Raw genomic sequence first — 22379 nt, 5'->3', positions numbered from 1 at the left:
GCTCTCCTCAACGACGAGGAAGTTTCAGTAATGCAATTTCCACTGCCGAAAAACGCTTGCTGTAGCTCTGCTACAATATTTATTTACGGAGAAAAGAAAAGAAAAAAATCTCGCTGTGCCTGGCAAAAACGAGCGTGTCACTTCTATTATGAGCGCGCTTGCTGCGTGCCTACATTTGAAATAATGAACTTGAGCGTGCACAATACGCAATATGTTTACGGTCTATGGAGAGTCCACATAAACCACATATTCAAGTAAGCCTGCGTGTGTGTGAGAGAGTGTGAGAGAGAGAGAGAGAGAGAGAGAGAGAGACTAACTGTCTTTCTTTATCTTCAGAGAGGAGTATGAAAGATTCCAGAATTGACAGAGCAGTGGGAGTTGGAAAAAAGATTGTGGCTGCATTTGCTCACAGCTGGAAGCGGCAGCGGGCACTCCGTGATGCTCAAGTGGAAATGGGCTTACCTCAGCACAAACTGGTCACAGAATCTCCCACACGATGGGGATCAAGACAAAAGATGATCCAGCGGCTGTTGGAACAAGAAAAGGCCATCACACAGGTTTTAGCTGCTGACAGGTCCACCAGACACCTGGTGCTAACGTGGCAAGATGTAGAGGTCCTTGATTCTGTGAGCAAGGCTCTAGGTCCTCTCCTTGAATTTACTGATGCATTCTCTGCTGAAGACTACGTCACCATCTCATGCGTAAAGCCTGTTCTTAAGTTATTCACTAATAACATCCTACAGGCAAAGGAGAATGACACAGACCTCACAAAGACAATCAAGAAGTCTGTACTGGACTACATGAACAGCAAGTACGGAGACACTGTGACCGAGGAACTGATCAATTTAGCAACTCTGCTTGACCCCCGTTTCCGCACTGAACACATGAGTGAAAGTGAGAGCAAAGCTATCCAAGCCAGAGCAGCTCGTGAGGTGGAATCCCTTCTATCAGAGCATACAGCTGAACCCCCTCATGAAACAGCCGAAGACACCCAACTGACTCAAGGTGCCTCCAAGAGACCAAAGAAGACCCTTGGAAGCTTTTTCAAGGGCGCAGCAACAGAGAAGACAGCCGTGTCTGAGAGAGAGACAATCACAGCTGAATTACACAGCTACTTGAACTGTCCACCAGCAGACAGCGAGTGTGATCCCCTAATGTGGTGGAAAATGCATGAGGTGAACTTTCCTCGGATCAGCCGTTTAGCCAAGAAATACCTATGCATCCCTGCCAACAGTGCTGCCTCCGAGAGGCTGTTCAGCACTGGCGGGAATGTAGTAACTTGTCAAAGATCAGCTCTTAAGCCAACGTCAGTGAATATGCTGGTGTTCTTGACAAATAATCTCTGAATGTGATGTGTCTGCCACGTTGGATGGATGGCTAAAGAGTTTACTTGACTCATTTCATTGTATATCCATTTTTTGTTTACACACAGAATTAAAGGCAATGCAATAATTTTAGCACTGACCTAAATAAGTTTAGGTCAATTTTATTAGGTGACAATATTGTGCAGGCTCCTGAAGTTATTGTTAATATTGTTAAGTTATTACTTTAGTTATTGTTAAACTAAAATGTTAAGGAGTTATGTTCTACTTTTTTTGCACTAATGCTGCTGCCAGCCAGCTGCAATCACCAATAAAACGTTGTTTCATATATTTTTTTCTATATCGTCATAAATATCATTATCGCAAATATTCTTGAAATATCATGATATAATTTTTAGGCTATATCGCCCACCCCTACTCTCCTGTCTTTTGTTTTCTTTCTTATTCAGTGCAGAAACCACTTGATGACTGTCCGGGACTCATACGCACCGACCTCGTCATCTGCGAATGAAGCCACAAGAAAACCTCAAGAAAATGACTAGACCCACTGCCGAACCAACTATTACGAAAGAGAAAAAAATACACAACGCAGAGACACACATACGAAACCTTCAGTCATCCATCAACATGATCAAGATTGTCGTACCAGTAACATCACAGACACTCTCGCTTCGCACAAGATAATGATCTTACAGAACAGAGTGGCCTTGGATTCAACGCAAGGAGGAGCCTGCACCATCATCGGACCTGAGTGCTGCACCGGGTTAATGGATCCAACAGAGAACTTGAACAAAATCCAACAAGACATTCTTGATCTTTCAGCAAAATTACTCCAGATGACTGAAGATAATACTTCATGGTTCGGAAATTTGTTAGGTAAACTGTGGATATGAATAAAGGAAATAGCAATTCTGCTGTTGTTTCTTCTACTAGCGTACTATCTATGAGTCCACAGTATCAAGTGTTTCATTCAACAAATGACTCACGCCCCTCACAAAGAAATGACAGTTCCAAACAGAAAAGACTATTACCCTTAAGAACTTCACGGACCCTAAAATTGCATGTTTGTTTCTGTGTCAGCATGCAATTGCAGAAACAGCAACACAGAAGCATGTGCCTGTAACGATCACAAGTTACAAGAATTAACTTTTAAGTGTCTAAATTCGTATTTTGTGAGAGTTATTTAGAACTCTCAAAGGGGGAAATGTAGGATTACTAATTTTATTTAAATGTTTAATTTAGATTTCCAATACAATAGTATTTTATATTGAGAAAGTTTATAAATGATGAGACCAGGAAATCTCTGCAAACGGTAGGGGTTCCCAGCAGGATATTCCTGACTGTCCCATCTCAGTACGAGAAGGCTAGGCTTTTCCTGTTCTCATTGTTTACCGGGTGAAGAGTCATGCTGAGCAAGTTTGAACACCTGCTATTTTATTACTGAGACCGTTTGTCTTGGGAGTTCTCGTCTCAGTGCGAGAAGTCCTGCACCGTTCTGTTCTCATGTCTCAGCTCATTTACATGCTTTGTTCATCACAATGTAATCCCTCCCCCTTGAAATGTATATAAACTACAATGTAAAGTTCCCTTAGTTAGACTTGACTTGACGACTACGAAGCAGACTACAGCAAATAAAGAATCCTGCTTAAATAAGTCTCCTGGTTTTCGCTTCTGAGTTTTTCTACACTGAAGAAGGAAGAAGTTTACAACAGTCCCTTTAGTGGGGTCTGAGATCACTTGGTTTGTTCACATATACACGCTGAACCGCTCCGACAGCGTTTGGAGGGTTCAAACGAACTAGGCGTAAAAAAACACCCTAAACATCAACAGTGTTCAACAATGATTCTCTGAAATCGCTTACTGCACCCTTAAATTATAAGCACTGCATTCTCAGCACACACCATAGAGTAACCAAGTCTTTACCACGCAAACCACGTAACCACGCAAAGACAAATGGAGTGAAACTAACATTTTCTGTGAAATCGGACCCGGTGGCTCAAATTATGAATCATTTTTATAAGCTTATCGTTGCGAATCATGGTAAGGTAGGGAGACAGTTTTGAACACTGTTTTGCACTTCTCGGCCACCGTAGAAATCAAACCACAATTCTAAAAACAAAACAACAAATTTATAAACGCAATGGAAAGACTAAAAATAAATGAACAATTTAGAAAACACAATAACAATTTTGAAAACAAAATAAATCAGAAAACACAAGGACAAATCTGAAAACAATTAAAAAGTCAGAAAACACAAGTCAGACAAAATGGAAAAGCTAGGTATATGCGGCAATGGAATACTGACTGCTGATTGGACGAGATATCTGTCAATCAAGACATGAAGAAAGTACAGCCGACTGTGGAAGGAGAAAGTCGATTCAAATGTGCATGTGTAAATATTAGCAGTATCGTCTATGATAATTTTTTTTTTAATTACGTGCAAAGGCTGCGAGCTGACATTATCGAGTATGTCACTCACTTTGCAAAAAACAAACATAAGCACTATTAGAATGCAGTTATAATGCCCCTAAAATTCCAGATATAGGGGCAATGCATGAACATGAGCTTTTGTCTTATATAATATGGTAGCCTATAGTTAAGTGCACAATCAAGAGTGCCGTTTTTTCCACATGTGATATTAATTTTATACAGATCAAATCAAACTAGAAGTTAATATTGTGAATTACAATTTGTCACTCGAGGGAGACTCGAACTAAGCTAAATCTGCTGTTCTAGCTACATGCCACTCTCCCACTTTTTTGTCTGACCAAACCAGATAGTGGCAGGAAGATTTTAATATGAAAAGTGTTTTTTTTTCTCCATAATAATCGCACTAAATTAGCCGGTTAAAAAGACAGCTCTAATATTTACACATGCGAATCGACTTTCTCCTGCCTCAGTCTGCTGTATTTTCTGTCTTGATTGACAGATGTCTCGTCCAATCAGCTGCCAGCTGTCCATTCGTCACATATACCTACCTTTTCCGTTTTGTCTGACTTATTGTTTTGTTTTCTGAATTGTTAATTTGTTTCCAGATTTGTCGTTGTGTTTTCTGATTTGTTATTTTGTTTTCAGATTTGTTGTGATTTCCGATTTGTTATTTTGTTTTTAGTCTTTCCATTGCGTTTATAAATATGTTGTTTTGTTTTCGGAATTGTGGTTTGTTTTGGACTTCTTGGCCACCGTAGATTTCTGATCTGCTTGATCAATAACTCTTTGTTTATTTAACAAAAAAAGTACATACAACATACAACAGCTTTAAGTACAAAAAATATCTATATAGTTTTAATGATGATTACTTCACTCAAAATTTTACATCTTGTATTTTTATGCTTATTAGGAGCATTGTGTCGACAGGCTTAAGAAAGACTTTGTTATAGGGCTGGCCAACTCTGGCCCTCGAGATCTATTTTCCTGCAGAGTTTAGCCCTAATCAAACACTCCTGAACATGCTAAAGAAGGTCTTTAGAATCACTATAAAACTACAGGCATGTGAGTTTGATCAGGGTTGGAGCTAAACTCTGCAGGAAAGTGGCTCTCGAGTTGCCAAGCCCTCCTATGGGATTAAGATGCGTTTTCATTGATCCGATCACAAGTGGTCAGTTGAGAGTCGCATTACCATTTACACCTGGTATTAAAGGGATAGTTCACCCAAAACTGAAAATTCTGTCATCATTTACTCACCCTCATGTTATTCCAAACCCATAAGACTTTTATTCATCTTCAAAACACAAGTGAATATATTTTTCAACTCGCATACATAAAGCACATCAAATATGGTCAATGACAGCTCAACCGTACTTGTTTAATGCATGTACCTCATTTGTTCTCGTGTGTCAAGCGAGCACGTTTCAGCTTCCGTTCCATCAGCTTATGTTTTATATTCATTAAACAATGTTTATATGTGAATAAAAGCCTATATTAGATCTGTTCATTATATAAAGTTACGTCTCTTCAAAAGACTTGGATTAAACTGCTTGATTCATCATGATTACTTTTACAATGTCTTTGAAGGTTAAAAGTTTAAGGTGAATAGATGGACAGATAGCTCTCAGTATATATAAAAATAAAAAATAAAAATAAAACTTAATTTGTGTTTCGTAGATGAACAAGTCTTATGGATTCGGAACAACATGAGGATTTATTGATTTCATTGGTTTATTTCATGTTTGTGTGAACTAACCCTATAAAATGCAATAATGTGTTTCTTGCTAACTATTTGTTCGCTTCATTTTGGTAACCCAACTGACATCGAAGACGTCCTTTTTATTATGCTATTCTCTCTCTGTGTAAGGTGTAAACAGGTTGTATTGGAATCAGTTTACATGAGGAACATGTGCGAGTGCCTATGAAGAGGTTAGGATGCTGGCTTAGAAACCAGCTGCATGTGGACAGGAAACAGAGAGGCAGATTATTAGGTTTTGAATTGACAATATAGATGAAATCCAATAGAAAAAAATAGACCGAAAAAGGCTAAACAAATGGAATTATGAGAGACAAACCGCTCAATATTCCGGCGCAGATCTGACATCTGAACGTTTCCACGCAGCATAAGAGCACAGGAGAGATACAGGCTGTGTTTGGGGTCGGCTCTGATCAGCTGATGATCCTTACTGAATGCATCTGAGAACATCTGATCCAGCCTACAAAACACAGCACAGCATTCACTCATTCACTTGAAGATGACATAAAACCACTGATCTATATAATGACTGGATAGCTCATGACGTTCTAAACTGCCATCAGGCAGTGAAGCCACCGGAAGTGTTCGAGCGGGCATCTTACGATTCCCTACCAGCAGAGGGCTCAAAAGCACGTTATACAGAGATTGGTAGGCCCGACGGCACTTTAAAGATGAACCAACCGCTGAGCAGCATTCAAGTGTAAAACGACGTTCACAAAAGGACGTAGAAAAACTGCCAAAGGTTGTAATTCAAGCCCTATAAGTAGTTATTTATATGCAAAATTGTCGCTATGCCCGTGTAGTTTTCTCCGAGGCAAGAGTAATGGTAATGCTGCTGCTTCTTTAACAAGCAACGATAAAACAGTCAACAGTAGCTTATAAGAAACATCAGAGCAGCAATAATCACAATTAAGTGTCCAATAGCGACACCATTTAACAGCTTCAAAAGAGCTTTGTGTAGAGTCAGTTTACCGTTACATTAACCCATACAATTTGTATTATGCATTTCCTGAACACGTACTTGCTAAGCAAACACTTTATATGAACAAACTACTAATCTATAAAACACAATCGGTCTTCCGACCTCGTTGAAGGCGGTGAGAGAGTGTGCACGCGCGGCCGGGGCTCTCTTTCTCTGCTTGTTCTTATGCGCCCTGTCCACTGATCTAAATAATTCGTTGTTACGACGACTTTGTTCCCTCGTTTTAATAAATCGTGGACACGTTGAACTAATACCCTCCCTCGTTTTGATCTAATGAATTACAACGTGGCCACAATATAGTAAAACGAGGGAACAAATTAGTATAACGTGCTGAGGTATTATTTGTGGCCACTAAACAATATTCACCTGAATATTCACCAATTCAGAAAAATATAGGTCTTTAGCATTCACTATATAATTAATAGTATCAAACTGTTTTTCTTACCTGTGAAGATGGCTCTTCAGTGAAGGCCAACTAATGTTCTCATACAGCTTTTTATTACTTTTGCAAAGAAATTGCCATTTTTTAATAAGCTGGAAAAATTTACGACTTTAAACAAATACCCATTTAAATGCTTAGGATGTTTGAGTTGTGAGAATGTACAGAATACTTTAGATTTAAAAACTGTGTCTCGTTAGGCAATGTTTTTTCAGTCAAATCATAAAATTTCCTATTGATTCAATAGAACGCGTGAGCTCACTAGGGAATACCAATATGGCGGCGCGGTGGCTTCACTGTTTATGACGTCATGAGCTATCCAGTCATTCTATATAGATCAGTGCATAAGACACTAAAGCTTCTGTGGCAGGATTTTTCAACTTCAGTCCTGCAGAGTTCAGCTCTAAAGCGGCGGTCACAATACACTATTCGTTCCACTGACTTCCAATCATGCTAATGCGGATAACAGGAGACGCAAGCTCATGTGAATTTTTCACTTAATTATAGATAAGTACTACACTCACCTAAAGGATTATTAGGAACACCTGTTCAATTACTCATTAATGCAATTATCTAATCAACCAATCAAATGGCAGTTGCTTCAATGCATTTAGGGGTGTGGTCCTGGTCAAGACAATCTCCTGAACTCCAAACTGAATGTCAGAATGGGAAAGAAAGGTGATTTAAGCAATTTTGAGCGTGGCATGGTTGTTGGTGCCAGACGGGCCGGTCTGAGTAAAATGGTGTGAAAAGGGAAAAACATCCAGTATGCGGCAGTCATGTGGGCGAAAATGCCTTGTTGATGCTAGAGGTCAGAGGAGAATGGGCCGACTGATTCAAGCTGATAGAAGAACAACTTTGACTGAAATAACAACTCGTTACAACCGAGGTATGCAGCAAAGCATTTGTGAAGCCACAACACACACAACCTTGAGGCGGATGGGCTACAACAGCAGAAGGCCCCACCGGGTACCACTCATCTCCACTACAAATAGGAAAAAGAGTCTACAATTTGCAAGAGCTCACCAAAATTGGACAGTTGAAGACTGGAAAAATGTTGCCTGGTCTGATGAGTCTCGATTTCTGTTTAGACATTCAGATGGTAGAGTCAGAATTTGGCGTAAACAGAATGAGAACATGGATCCATCATGCTTTGTTAACACTGTGCAGGCTGGTGGTGGTGTAATGGTGTGGGGGATGTTTTCTTGGGACAATTTTGGCCCCTTAGTGCCAATTGGGCATCGTTTAAATGCCACGGCCTACCTGAGGCATTGTTTCTGACCATGTCCATCCCTTTATGGCCACCATGTACCCATCCTCTGATGGCTACTTCCAGCAGGATAATCCACCATGTCACAAAGCTCGAATCATTTCAAATTGGTTTCTTGAACATGACAATGAGTGCACTGTACTAAAATGGCCCCCACAGTTACCAGATCTCAACCCAATAGAGCATCTTTGGGATGTGGTGGAACGGGAGCTTCGTGCCCTGGATGTGCATCCCACAAATCTCCATCAACTGCAAGATGCTATTAGGGCTGGGTCGGTTACCGCATTACCGCGGTCACGTGACTCCAACCGCGGGTCTGAGCTCGTCACCGCCATCACCGCAAAAAAATACATAAAAAAAATTGGCCTGCACATGTGTGCACGTTGTGTCTCATGACATGGATTATGTATAATGATATAGTGGCTTACATGGATTCAAGGTTTTCTAAAGAAAACTTATCATCAAAAGATGGAGCTAATCCGATCTTTTGCGAGTTGAGGAGCGCAATGTTCCATGACACATAATAACATTCCATTCGTATTAGAGATGCGCGGCTGGGCTATTATTATTTCATCCGCAACCGCAACACAAAACTCATCTGTCCGCCATCCACCCGCACCAACGTTTTTTGATAAATTTTAGAAACCGCATCCGTGGCACTGACTGTTTTCAGGTCTATGAGCAATGCGAGGCGCTGCTGCCGCGAGCCTAGAAAGCTCTTGGCTGTTCTAGAAAGAACACTGATCCAATGCACCAAAGATATTTAAAGTCCCTAGTATATTGGCTATGTTGTATCCCCAGAATATCAGCAGTGAGCTCCGTCTCCGATCGGCGCACAGGGATAAATATAAATAAGTAAATAGCCTATATCGCACATCGGCAAACCTGACCTTACCTGATTAGGCTACTGTAGACTCAAATTTTATCATTTCGTTTTGAATTTTGTTTAAAAGTAGACATTTAGGCCTAGCCTACACCGAGTTTCGGTTCATTTGAGAGGACATCCAGTTCACGCGCAAGAGATCGCACCAGCTCTTCCAGGTCCTCCTGATTATATGTCTGCTATATTTGCTTCTTATTTATTAATTCCAGGCAATTAGTTAATGTAACAGTGATTAAAATTAAGGTACAATTTATACAAAACGGAATTTAATTTAAAGAAAGGCTTTCTACAAAACAAAACTTAATAAAGTGGTCAAAATCGTGTCTGACCCATATTATGATCCTATCTTACTCATGCTGTTCACTTTTCATATAATCGACATAGATTAAATAAAAAATAACATTATATTATGTAAACATAAATATGGAGTATAATATTTGTAATTAAGACATGTTGCAATAGGTGTTCTTTCATTTCCAATGTGAACATCATAATGTATTCTACTGAAAATGATGAATTCAATGCGAATGTATCTGAGAATATTCTTAAATAAGGAAATCTATTCAGTGATTGGTTCATGCCAAATTACTGCTTGATGAAAATGTGACTATTTCAAATTGTGCTCCTTTTTTTTTTCGAATGTTGGTGACAATATTTAACAAAGTCTGTCTAGGAAAAACGCTTTCTGGTGCGTACGCGAAAGTCTGTCGGGGTGGGGGGGTGGTATTTAAAGCGGTTTACCGCCATACCGCGGGAAAATCTTGCTTTTCAACCGCGGTTAGAAAAAACCCATACCGCTCCAGCCCTAGATGCCATCCTATCAATATGGGCCAACATTTCTAAAAAATGCTTTCAGCACCTTGTTGAATCAATGCCACGTAGAATTAAGCAGTTCTGACGGGAGAAAGGGGGTCAAACACAGTATTAGTATGGTGTTCCTAATAATCCTTTAGGTGAGTGTATATAACAAAGTTATGAATAAAGTAGTGTATTCAGATACGGACATAATTAGGCCTAAATGTAAAATAACACTATAGTGTTCACTGTCTAAATTAAATATAGATTAATGTTTGTTAAAGCTGAGTTTTGTTGTTTGAATAACATTAAAGGTGCAATAGGTGATCTGGGAAATGCTAACTTTAGCCTCCCAGCATTGAAAGCATACGATCCCGCCCTTACACATGAACACACACAGACCAGAAGAGAGACAACGTTATTGGATTACATCATGTGTCATTCACCGATGAGAAAACTTTACAGTGCAGTGAGTAACAATACTACAATAACTTTTGACTGCCATTCTCGCTCTGTCCACACAGTGTACGTGAAACACACGTATTTGGACAATAATAATATTTACAGTAACAATATTTGGGTTATGGTCGGGTTAAGGTCACTATTCGGGTTTCTGAAACATTAGGAATAACCCGTTTACATGCGTGAGCAGAGAGAGTTACTCCTGTATACATGGAATTGCAATATCCCGATGTAAACGGCGACGCACGGTTAGCGTCTGGACCAGGTCTGGACGTACGGACAACCTTAAGACGCAATATGCGTCATTTCCGATTCTTCTTCCTGTATCCAAAGACAACAACAACAACAGCAGCAGCACACGGATAATGAATAGTTCGGGGCAGATAGGCGATCGCCTTTACTTCCGGTATACTGCACGCGGGTTTTTGTATGCGCTGAGAAGTTCCTCTACTCAGAAGACCAAGATTCCTTGCGAATAGAACATGCGCAGAACACAAATCATTATGGGGATATTCCGATACGCGTTTACATGACCAAAAATTCGGTTAGAAAAGGGGTACCCCAGGTATCATATCCCGGTTTTTAAAATCCTGGATATGAGCATATTCGGGGTTTTGCCGGTGTTTACATGGCCGTGCATGACCGGGTTATTGCTAATATCCCAGTTTTGAACGGGTTATTAGCTGCATGTAAACGTAGTCAATGATGACGTATACTGCGCAGTGGTTTGAACACACACATTGACTGACAGGGAACACGTTATTATTTCCTTCGGAACAAATTCAATGATGGAACGAACACTTTATGTTAGGGGTGTAACGATACACAAAACTGACGGTTCGGTTCTTCCCGCGGTTTTGACGTCTCGGTTCGGTGGGGTGGTTTAGAAAGCTAAAATTGTTTTTTTTTTTAAAGTGGTTTAATGAAAAAATTGTGTCTTTGTCTTTAAATTAATTCAATTACAATGAAACGTTTCGCAAGGATTAAAAAAAAAAGATCTGCTAATGCTGTAAACTATATAAGGAGCCCGCACATTACTATAACGTTAAAGGTTAACAACAGAGCCTAGACTTTTGGCCTAAATTCAGATGCTATTTATTTTTTAGATATAATAATCAACACCCAACATATTGTATGAAAACATGTAAACTGAACATAAGGCAGTTTTTGCATTAACTTGTGTTTTTACTCTGATTCGTTATTGAAATATAATAATTTACACAGTTGCTGTCATTTTCATGAAAGATATTTTAAATATACATTATTAAATAATCAATATATCATTAACATGTTAAGTAAAAGTAGGCTAATATAGTGCATTTATTTATTGCAAGAGTTCATTTGGATGACTTGCCTGCTGAGGTAAATATAATGCTATGACAAACTAAGCTGTTTTATTGACGTCTTTCCGCTGCTGAAAGACTGATTGAGCGATTACACGAGTTGTGATGCCTTTCAGTAATTATACTGTATCTTTCAACATACCTTCAGGTGTCCATTCATGTGTCCATTCATGTTTATTCTGTAACTGAGGAAGAGATGATCGCGTTTACTTGCGCTCCACGCTGCCGCTTGAAATGAGGAGCTAGTACAGTGATCTGTCACGCCACATCAAAGAGCGCCAAAACGGCATTCATTGTTTGAATTTCGTGATCAAATAGACAGAAATTGAAAGATTACACCGTGCTTATCATCGAAAGTAACAAAACACGAAGCTAGCTATTATATGGTGTTAATAGGCTAAAAAAATTAATTCTTTTTGTACACATAAAACATAAGTTCCGCTGGGCCAGGGTAGCAGGGGGGGGCGGAGCGGGGCGTGTTCGGTACGCCATGAGAGAATCGCAAATCGTATCATGGGTTCTGTATTGCGGTTTTTCGGTTCGGTTTGAATATCGTTACACCCCTACTTTATGGTCTTACGTCTTCCACAGTCGATATATATTTATATAAATAAAAACACACACACATAGACGCTTAACATAGTGATTGCTATCAGGATAGGAGGAGATTTTCAACCAACATAACAAAAAATATCTCTGTAGAGAATCACCTATTGCACCTTTAATGACTTACGCCAGGTCCACACATACTCCGTTTGCAGTGCAGGAGCATATGATGTGTTTGCAATGCGCAACTGATCTGGGACTGTTTACCACAAACACAACATTTATTCATTATTTTTATTTAAAATCCAAAAGTTGTTAATGAAAATGGGTTTTCAGCATTGTGATTCTCTTTGTATATTCTACAGTTATATAGACTTTCATAGACGTATTCACGTTTAAGCATGCTAAATGTAAAAAAATGTATTCAATGCATTATCGTATTGTTCTAAATATAAGACGACCCTCCACCCCCAACACAGGTGTTTGATCCGCATTATCCATCTGATCCAGGGGATATTAATGTTTTTTCCTTATTATTATTATTATTATTATTTTGTGCTGTATTATTTGGTAACTGTGTGATTTCTGTTTCAAAAGACAACAATAAATAATACTTTAAAATCTAAAGAGTGTTCATGTGATTTTATACATCGTTTGTTACATTTGTGTACAAAGTGAAAATAACAAATGCATAATAATTGTGATAATTGTGAAACTGTGATTATTCCTCAGACTATAATCATCGCATCTCTAGTCCATTCAAATGCATGGAGATACGAAAGAGCACACAGATCATAGTGCGCAAGTACCGAATTGATGGTGAAAAAGGCAGGTGTAAGAGCAGATTCGGTGAAACTGGGTAAAAATGACAGCAAATGTATAATGATAAACCTGCGTGGTGGTACGTTGACATCTGCAAGTGTGTAGAGAGGAGTTAGACTGGGCACGAGGTAGTGTAAACGCGGGAACGGTACCAGGTTCATGGCTATCTCATTCAGATCCATGTTGAGAGAGCCCTCAAAACGTGCTGAACTGCAAGAGAAGAAATCGAATCAAATTAAACGGGTGATCAAATCTCTAGACAGAAAGATTAAAAAAAGAATCAAAGATAACATATTACCAGTTCCATTACCTTCAATAAACTTTATTTTTATAACTACTTTTAAATTTATATAAAAATCAGCTTCTAGCTAGTAAAGTTTAGATTGATGAAGATTGCAAGATTGCAATTAAAGACGATTGAGGTGATGTACAGGAGTCGTGCAGTGAGCACACAAGTCTGTTTTATTGATGCACAAACAAAACATGTAAGAAAATCTGTAATGTTTTTGTTTCATGGGTGCTTTGGTGTGCACAAATTTATAAATTATATAGACTTCTTATATAATTTGGTTATTTGGTCTCCTTTTGGAGTCTCCAAGTGGCCTTTTTGGAAATACACCACAATTTACCTTGATTAACTTTGCTGGATATAGCAAATAATGACTAAATTAATGTGTTAAACAAGATAAATGGTGTATGCTTAATTTCAAGATAAGTGTGTGATTAATCAAGATTAAAATATTGAATCAATAAAGTCAGTTGTGAAATGCATCCAATTTCTATTAATCTCAATTATTATGCACAAAATAATTCCTGTGATTCCTCTTTAAAAGGTTGTTTTTTTGTGAAAAGAATTCCTCTTATTTATGTACTAATGTACTTCTCTTTTAATTCCTAATGAAGGTTTCACTACACTTTCACTACTGCATAAAGCACAAGCATTTCTCATTTTTAGCACGTGATTTAGTACCTGGTAATATTAAGAAGTAGATTGGCCACAATGTTGTTCATGGCATCAAAAGGTTTTTCGACCTTCATCAACCCTCCTTGTCCAGAGATGATGGTACAGTCCTTCTTGATAGTACAGCTTGGTTTGCCAGTGTTGGACATGTGCTGTATCTTACCAACTATGTCCACCAGAGACTAGAATAATAGTAGAGAATAATAATTAAAATTGGTATGATCTGTTCACACTCATGACATTCAAAAACTGTACGAGTTCCCCATGTGTTTTTACACAAAAGGAACAATTGTGAAGAACATCAATACAGCTCTTTTCAACACAGCAAAAGCTGCAGTTATTAGGCCTGTGCTTTTTTGTCTCAAACAGGACAATAAAGCACAATAATACTAGTACATGTGACTTGTAAGGTCTATTCCAAGTTTCCTGATGACACGATACAATAGCTTTGTGTGAGGAATAAGCCGATATTTTAAGCCATTATTCACTGAAAAACTTTCCATTCAGTGTCATTGGCACATCAGCATATTCAAATTGTGTGTAACAAATGGTTGAGACATGTGGCCAGTAGGGGTGTAACAATATATAGTTTCACAATATATTGCAATACAAAAATGCAACAATATGTATTGTGGATTGTTACAATCTGTATTTTGTATTGTTCACCCAAAATAAATATTACTGTGTGGAAAAAAAATAGTTTACAGAGTTTTAGTATCATTAAAATAATATATAATGTTGAATATAATATATATAATAATGCAACGGGGGGATATTTGTAAGTCGTGATAATGCCAAATGTCTTATGTTACCAGTAAAAAGTATTATTTTAAATATATCTAGTCAGTGACAGAGTGGAAACATTTAGTCTAAAATAATTCTGTATTTTCAGCTTCATAATCATGAATATTTTTATTCTGGTGTCACCATTGTCCTGTGATTTGGGTTACCAGCACTCCATCGCCCGTCTCCAGATGATACAAAATGCAGCAGCACGTCTTCTAACGGGCACACGTAAACATGAGCACATTTCCCCTATTTTAGCTTCATTACACTGGCTGCCTTTTCAATTTAGGATCCATTTAAAAATTCTGTTATTTGCTTTTAAATCATTAAATGGTCTTGCCCCGCCATACCTCTCTGAGCTTCTAGACTCTTATAAACCCGTCCGCGCTCTCAGGTCAGATGATCAGTTGCTCCTGACTGTGCCTAAAACTAAGTGTAAGCTCATAGGGGACCATGCCTTTGCTGTGTCTGCCCCTAAACTATGGAATGATCTGCCTTTGCATGTTAAGCAGGCCTCTTCTTTATCTGTTTTTAAAACCCCTCTTAAAACCTATCTTTTCTCTTTGGCTTTTGACACCTAGTAAGATGTCGACTTCATTTACTTGATTTTATTTGTTACTTTGTATATTTTTATTGTATGGTTATTAACTGTACATATGTTTATTTTTCTGTACAGCACTTTGGTCAACTTTGGTTGTTGTAAAGTGCTTAACAAATAAAGTTGGTATGGTATGGTTTACCAGCACCAAGTCCAAGCCTGTTCTTTAACACCCAATGTAATAATAAATTTAGCATTTTAGTGCGTTTTCACACCTGAGAGACTGCACCAAGGTCCGAACCAAAGTTCATATTTTGATACATTGTATACATTCGGTAAGTGTTGGTTTGGTTTCACATTGCAATTATGCGAGTGCAGTAAAGAACTTTACATGTCATACTTGCGTCCTATCGTCATCATCTATGTGGGCTGCATCTTGACATTGATCGGTTTGTAAACGGACCTGTGTCTGATGTCAGCGTGTTGTCAATTCGGCGGGTAACTTTGACAAGAATGAATTAACAGATGCATATCGTTGCCATTATAGTGCTGGGCGGTTTGACCAAAAATTTATATCACGTTTTTTTTCAAAATTATGCCGGTTTTCCGGTTTATGACGGGGTTTTTTTTCATGCATAATCAGGTGTTCAAAGCATTTTCTACTGGTTGAGAGAGGAATTACTGCAGTAAATTGACTTAGGATGGTCTATTTTACTGTCATTAGTGAATATTGTAGAATAGAATAGCGCCCAGTATAACCTAAAATTGTTATTTCTTAACGTTCTAATAACGTTCTTATAACCAGGAAGTAACGTTAATACAACGTTTATATAACGGGAGAATTGTACGTTCTAATGACGTTTGAATGGAGTTCTTATAACCAAGAAATAACGTTAATACAACGTCTAAAAAACTGGACATTTTGAATGTTCCTAGAACATTCAGAAATAACTAACGTTTTTATAACTTAATGGGAACGTTATGAAAACATTCTTATAACCTAAAACATTTTTAGCTGGGGAAGAGGAGAGATTCGCGATTGCACTGAACACGTTTTAAGCGCAGGATTCTCTGAGCGAGCCCAGAGAAAATAGACCTATTTTAACAAGAGCAGCGTGTATCTGAGAGCGCGGCACATTATATTCCGCGCGCGAGCAGAGAGATTCGCGCTCGCGCATTATATTAATGTACTTTCGCGCTACAATAATGCCCTCCGCATCCATCGTCCATGTAACGTAACAGAGGACTGCTGTTTGTTTACCCTCACTCGTCGCTGTTTAGAAGTGCAACATTGTAGAGTTGAAACCGTCTGAAACAGTGTCGCGCAGCGTAACGATCGTTCCGAACGTTGTGTAATTAAATACACCGGTATGGCGGTTTATTCAAAATCAAAATCGTGACGAAAATATAAACCGGTTTTCGGTTTGAACCGGTTTACCGCCCAGCACTATGTCATTATACTGTTATTATTACGGCATTACTACCTGCAGCACCAACTATACTCGAGGCTAGTTCAAATTCTCCAGATGAACGTCCTGGTTATGCGAACGTCTTATCGTCGCCGGCAGGAAAGGAGGAGAAGACTGCAAGCAATCCTGCGAGAACCACCGGAACTTCCTGTAAATGGTCTGAAAGTCCGAATCATACAGGAAATGCTTTCACACTAGAAACGAACCAAACCTTTGTTCAGTTTGATGCGGACCGAGACTACCTCTTTTCATCTGACCAATTTTCGTCTGTTTGTTCCGGACTGTGGCCGGGGGTGTTTTCACTCCTGTCATTTTGATTCGGATCAAACTGAAAAGTCCGAAGACCCGGACCAAACAAGGTAGAAAGGGCCCTTAATCAACAGAACATTTTGTGTTAACCTTTTACCATATGTCTTGGAGTATCACAATAATAACGTATCGTGAGTTCAGTATAGTGATATATATCGAATCGTGACATGAGGGTATCATTACACCCCTAGTGGCTAGTGTTATTAAACATTATTGTCAAATGTTGAGAGCTGGAAGAGGGAAGGACGTAATTACAAATTATAATGTGGTTAAGATAGAAACTTCTGAGGTTCTTTATGGTGTTTATTTTTATGGCGCTTGCAAAGATCTGTGCCCATTTCATTGTATTTAAAAGTGCAGTGTGAACATTCTGCCTAACATCTGCTCCACAAAACAAAGAAAAACAAATGGGAAAAACATGGGAGTAGGTAACGGATGACAGAATTTTCAGTTCTAATACCCTTTACATTTTTACGAAGTCCTACCTGGTTATCGACCGGCAAGACACAGTCTGCATGTTCTGTGAGCTCTTTCATGGCTAGGACGCTGTTGTAGGGAGAGGTGATGACATCATCTTCTGCCATCGGGTAAACCGAGGTCACTATCCGGCACACCTCTGGGAATTCCTCTTCTAGAAGCTTCAACACAAATGTGCCTAACCCCGAACCAGTGCCTAAACACACAAATGTATGCTTATGTAACCCCATGTTTCACAACCACCAAATCTGAACACTGGTAACATGACAGACATCATAAGCTCACCTCCTCCCATGGAATGAATGAGGAAGAAGCACTGAAGACAGTCACAGTGTTCTGCAGCCTTACGGACCTGATCCACTATCTGCTCTCTGTAGGTCAAGCCGTATGTGTGGTGCCCGACTGCCCTAAGGGTCATAGACCAATCACACGGTCAATCACCGATCCAACAGTCAAAACAACAATGCATAAATAAATACTAGGGGTGTAATGATACCCTCATAGCATGATTTGATACATATCAAGATACTGAACTGACGCCTCGATATTATTGCGATACTCCAAGAAATATGGTAAAAGGTTAACAAAAAAATTAACTGTTGATTAAATTGTTATATTTGATATTACATTGTGGGTGTAAATGAAAAGGGCTTGGATCCAAAGCACAGGACAATGGTGACACCAGAATAAAAATATTCATGATTCTGAAGCTGAAAATACATAATTATTTTGGACGAATATGCTAGCACTTCGTCTCTGACTAGATATAAATATCTGGTATAACAAGGTATCTGGTAGAAAAACATGCCACTTAAATTTCAGAACAGCTTTTGCATCAATAACTTTTTTGTGATGTTTGTGAACTGAAATGTTTTAACACTACAAATGTGAGGCAACATGACAAGGTCTGACACGGTTTGACTCATCTTTGGCCTTAGGTTACAACTGGTGTCATTTCAACTGGTGTCATTTCAATCAAAATCAAAGGTTTCTAAATACCTGTCTAAGAGGATGACGAGCAATCGACCTTGAGTACTGGAACATGAAAAACCCCTTAAACATTCAAATCCCATAAAGTGTGACTGTTCAGTAACATGCCTTGAGGCTGTCAGGAGCTTCTGAAGTATAAAAGCGCATGGGTGTGTCGACACATAAAGATTAGTAACATAGGCCTATTTTATACCTGGTTATAAAGTCCATCTCCAGTGATCTGTGACAAGCCGATTAAAGGTCAACCCGCAAGCTCACACAAGAACAAAAAATAACTTTGCTGCAAGTAGGGTTGCAAAGGGGTGGAAAATTGGTGTGCGGAGCTCAGCTGCTCACGGCCCATGCGAACGCTCCACTCATGCTCATCAGAAAAGCAAAGTCCATTCAAATAATGTGCCGACATGAAACTTCTATGTAGTAGTAGACTTGTTTCTCTTTGCTATAGCCCTAATGTGCTGTAACATGATGCGGTATAGCCGTGCTGGGCCACGCTGGTAAAATTACGCTAAATTTGTTTAAATTAAGTTCACATAACTTAATTATTTCATTAATTATTATTCATTAGGTTTATGACTTAATTTTAAGGCAATGGGTTTCCTCAATTTTTTTAAGTTAAGTCTACTTTTTACACTACCACTTTTTACAGTGTAGATGCGTATATAAGGGGTGGGCGAAAAAAATCAACTAAAATATAAATTCTATCTTCTAACGATTTGAATCTATTCATAAATTTCAAAAATGTATATTCTAATCATCTGTTAATAACGTGATGTTGACGGAAAAAAGTACAGTGCAGCACAAGACAGTTTAGAGAGCACACATGCTCGCAACAGGGGACAAATGATGCTTACTTCACAACAACAGGTCCTATATCAATGTATTAATTAATATAAATGAAATTAGCCATAAATAAAAGTATAATTACTGGCAAACGTCAAGTTGTTTTGTACTTTTTACACACAAGAAATACGTTGAAAGTGGACGTGCAAGCGGTTGCCACGGTAATAAACAATACCTGCATGTAAAAGCAAATGAACATATCCTGTATCAGGCTAACTCACTAAATATTGAGAATGCAACAGTGTGTATTGTATTTTTCTAACTTCAACAGATCGGCAACTGATCAAAACCAGTTAAAATAACACATTTCAAATGATGCAAAAGAATCATCAGTGTTCACACCGCGAGAGGCGAATATGAAAGCTTGAGCAGCGGCGGCGTAAAAAAAAACCAATGAGATAAAAAAAATAATAATAATTCACTGCCGAGCACTTTGCCTTCATAAGACCCAGAGACATGGCAGTAATAAAAGTGTAAGCTCTGTTGATCTCTTCACCAGAGAGAATGCTTTTCTCATACTTTGGGTCCACCATGTAAGCTGCTTCCTGTACTGGCTTCATGCAGTATTCCTTGGTGCTGCAATTTCCCGTTAATTTCCATTAATCCCATGGAAAGTTTCCAACTTTGTAAATTCCAGGAATTATGTGCGGTATAGTGTTCCCACAGCATTAGCTACTGATGTAGCATCAAATGAACCTATGGAAGGGAACGTCCCGGTTACATAATATGTAACCCTGGTTCCAAGAGTATGGAACGAGACACTGGTCATACTCCATTACTGTTACAAATACTTCTTAGGAAAATCTGAGTAGTATGTCCAGCTCTTGCACCATCAGCCAATGAATTGGTGTGAATCTATACGGAAAATCGTCACACCTGGCGCCGGTTGCACAAACATAGCCATTACGTTAAGACAGTGTCTTAAATTCAAGTATGACCCACTAGCAGTTACTAGTAACCACTAGTAACACAAGCATACACTACAGTTCAGTACAAATCAAATTAGGCTAATCTATGTTTATATGTAACATTTAAAAAAGCTATGAATAGTCTTAAAGAAAAAAAAAAAATATGTCTAACTGTACCTGGAGGGTGGTACATAGCGCCAGCTACTAACCCAGTGTCTCGTTCCCTACTCAGGAAACTAGGATTACATACGTACAAACTCCATCACTTGTTGTTTTTCTGTCTTACATTTCTTTTTTGACTGTGAAATAATGGCCTGGGCTAGTGCTGCCACCTTGTGCAAGCTAGTTGGAGAAATCAGGCTGGACGTGTAAAGTGTACATACCCTAGCATTAGCGCAAAAAACTAAATATTACTTTTGGGTTTAGCCATGGGGTTAGAGAGGAGGTAATGCCATACAGAATCATGTGTATGCCATAGTACAGGTAGCATGTGTCTGAATTACAGGAACTTGGGACGGAAAGTAAGCGGTCATTGACGGGCTGACAATAATTTCCAGCAGGTTTTGACAGGTTACTGTGCTCCTAATTTACTTATAGCAGAATAAGTTGACACATTTCTCTCGTTGCAGAGTATATAACACCATACCATCCAGCCCGAGTTAGAACTGTGTCCGTTTTAGAAGCATGTAGACAGTGTGACAGAGTCCCTGCTGAGACAGACCCTCACCAGTTGTTCCCTGAACCAGAGACATCACTTATGAGTTGTGTGCTATTGAAGAGAGAACGCAACGGTCCTTGCAGAATCTCTCCTAGGACTCCCTCCTCCATGTCCACTAATACGGCCTGCAGGCAGACAGACAGACAGACAGACAGACAGACAGACAGACAGACAGACACACTCATTCAGATCAAAGGAGAAAATGAGATTTACATTTACATTACACAACGTCCTACATTTTCCGCCTATGTCAAACTTGACCTTTCCAACGTGATTACGTAAAGTCGTGGACGTGCAAGACAAGCATTTGTGGTTAAAAAGTAATATATATATATATATATATATATATATATATATATATATATATATATATATATATATGACCGATTGTTTCACTAGATACGACTCTTACTCCTCGGCTGAGAGCGTGTAGAGCACTTTGAAGCTGCATTGAATTTGGACCTTCAAACCGTTGGAAGTCCACTATATGGAGAAAAGTCCTGGAATGTTTTCCTCAAAAACCTTAATTTATTTTCGACTGAAGAAGCAAAATCATGAATATCTTGGATGACGGGGGGGTGAGTAAATTATCAGGAAATTTTAATTCTGAAGTGAACTAATCCTTTAAGACTGACATCTTTGGCTGCTGTATAACTAGTCTTGTTTTTTTATTGTCTTTCTCCATAAGCGTGACATTCTGTAGGCAGTAGGCACTGTAAGCCAAACCGCACAGATCTGAAGCACACACACACACACACACACACACACACACACACACACACACACACACACACACACTACATTCCTGTCTCCATGCTCCAATCCCAATACATCACCTAACATGGTGCTCACCCTGGCCTTTAGAGCAGTAATCCTGCCCCCTGTAGCGTCTGCTCCACCCGCTCTCCTACTGAAACACCACACACACACACACGAGATCCCATAATAATTGAAGAGGATCAGCAGAGAGGATGACATGTGGACAAACAGAGGGTCGTGAACAGAGTAGAAGAGAGATCAAGAGAAGAGAGAGAGCCTACCTTTGGTCAACATTTCTAAAGAAGCTGCTCAGCGCCTCATCATAAACTCCTGTCTGCAGAGACAAAATCAAGACTCAGTTAATGATGTTTTCTAATCTTTGATATCATGTATATTGTACAGGGGGTATGTAAACATGAGCAGAACTGTATTGTTTAGATGAAGGTTAGATGTCCACATATCTGATGTGTATTTGATGATTTAAAACCACATTTTGAAGTGGCTCAGGATTTTTTTGCGCCAGCTTAAATAGTGTCCGCTTTGGGTTGATAATTATTTATGCAGTGAAATACTGTGT

At 38.9% G+C, this 22379-nt stretch overlaps 1 protein-coding gene across 6 annotated transcripts in view; it reads right to left on the bottom strand.

Annotated features, from left to right (window-relative positions):
* The window catches only part of tube1 (tubulin, epsilon 1), a 39851-nt gene that overhangs the window by 15361 nt on the left and 2111 nt on the right, over nt 1-22379 (bottom strand). For 2 of the 6 annotated variants that reach the window (XM_077220240.1, XM_077220244.1), the window contains 8 exons: nt 22084-22136; nt 21896-21953; nt 21053-21168; nt 17873-17994; nt 17596-17783; nt 14018-14190; nt 13117-13257; nt 5825-5965 (listed from right to left, as the gene is read on the bottom strand). In XM_077220240.1, coding sequence (XP_077076355.1) covers nt 5825-5965; nt 13117-13257; nt 14018-14190; nt 17596-17783; nt 17873-17994; nt 21053-21168; nt 21896-21953; nt 22084-22136 — 992 coding nt within the window. Of the gene's footprint in view, nt 1-5824; nt 5966-13116; nt 13258-14017; nt 14191-17595; nt 17784-17872; nt 17995-18586; nt 18825-21052; nt 21169-21895; nt 21954-22083; nt 22137-22379 lie in introns of those variants that run through there. The other 4 variants (XM_077220241.1, XM_077220243.1, XM_077220242.1 and 1 more) reach the window with 4 other exon arrangements.

Source organism: Siphateles boraxobius, unplaced genomic scaffold (assembly GCF_051911475.1).
Source record: "Siphateles boraxobius isolate OS27281-9 unplaced genomic scaffold, OSU_SipBor_1 8, whole genome shotgun sequence".
Lineage (NCBI taxonomy): Eukaryota > Metazoa > Chordata > Actinopteri > Cypriniformes > Leuciscidae > Siphateles > Siphateles boraxobius.
This window is presented reverse-complemented; position numbering and strand designations above follow the sequence as displayed.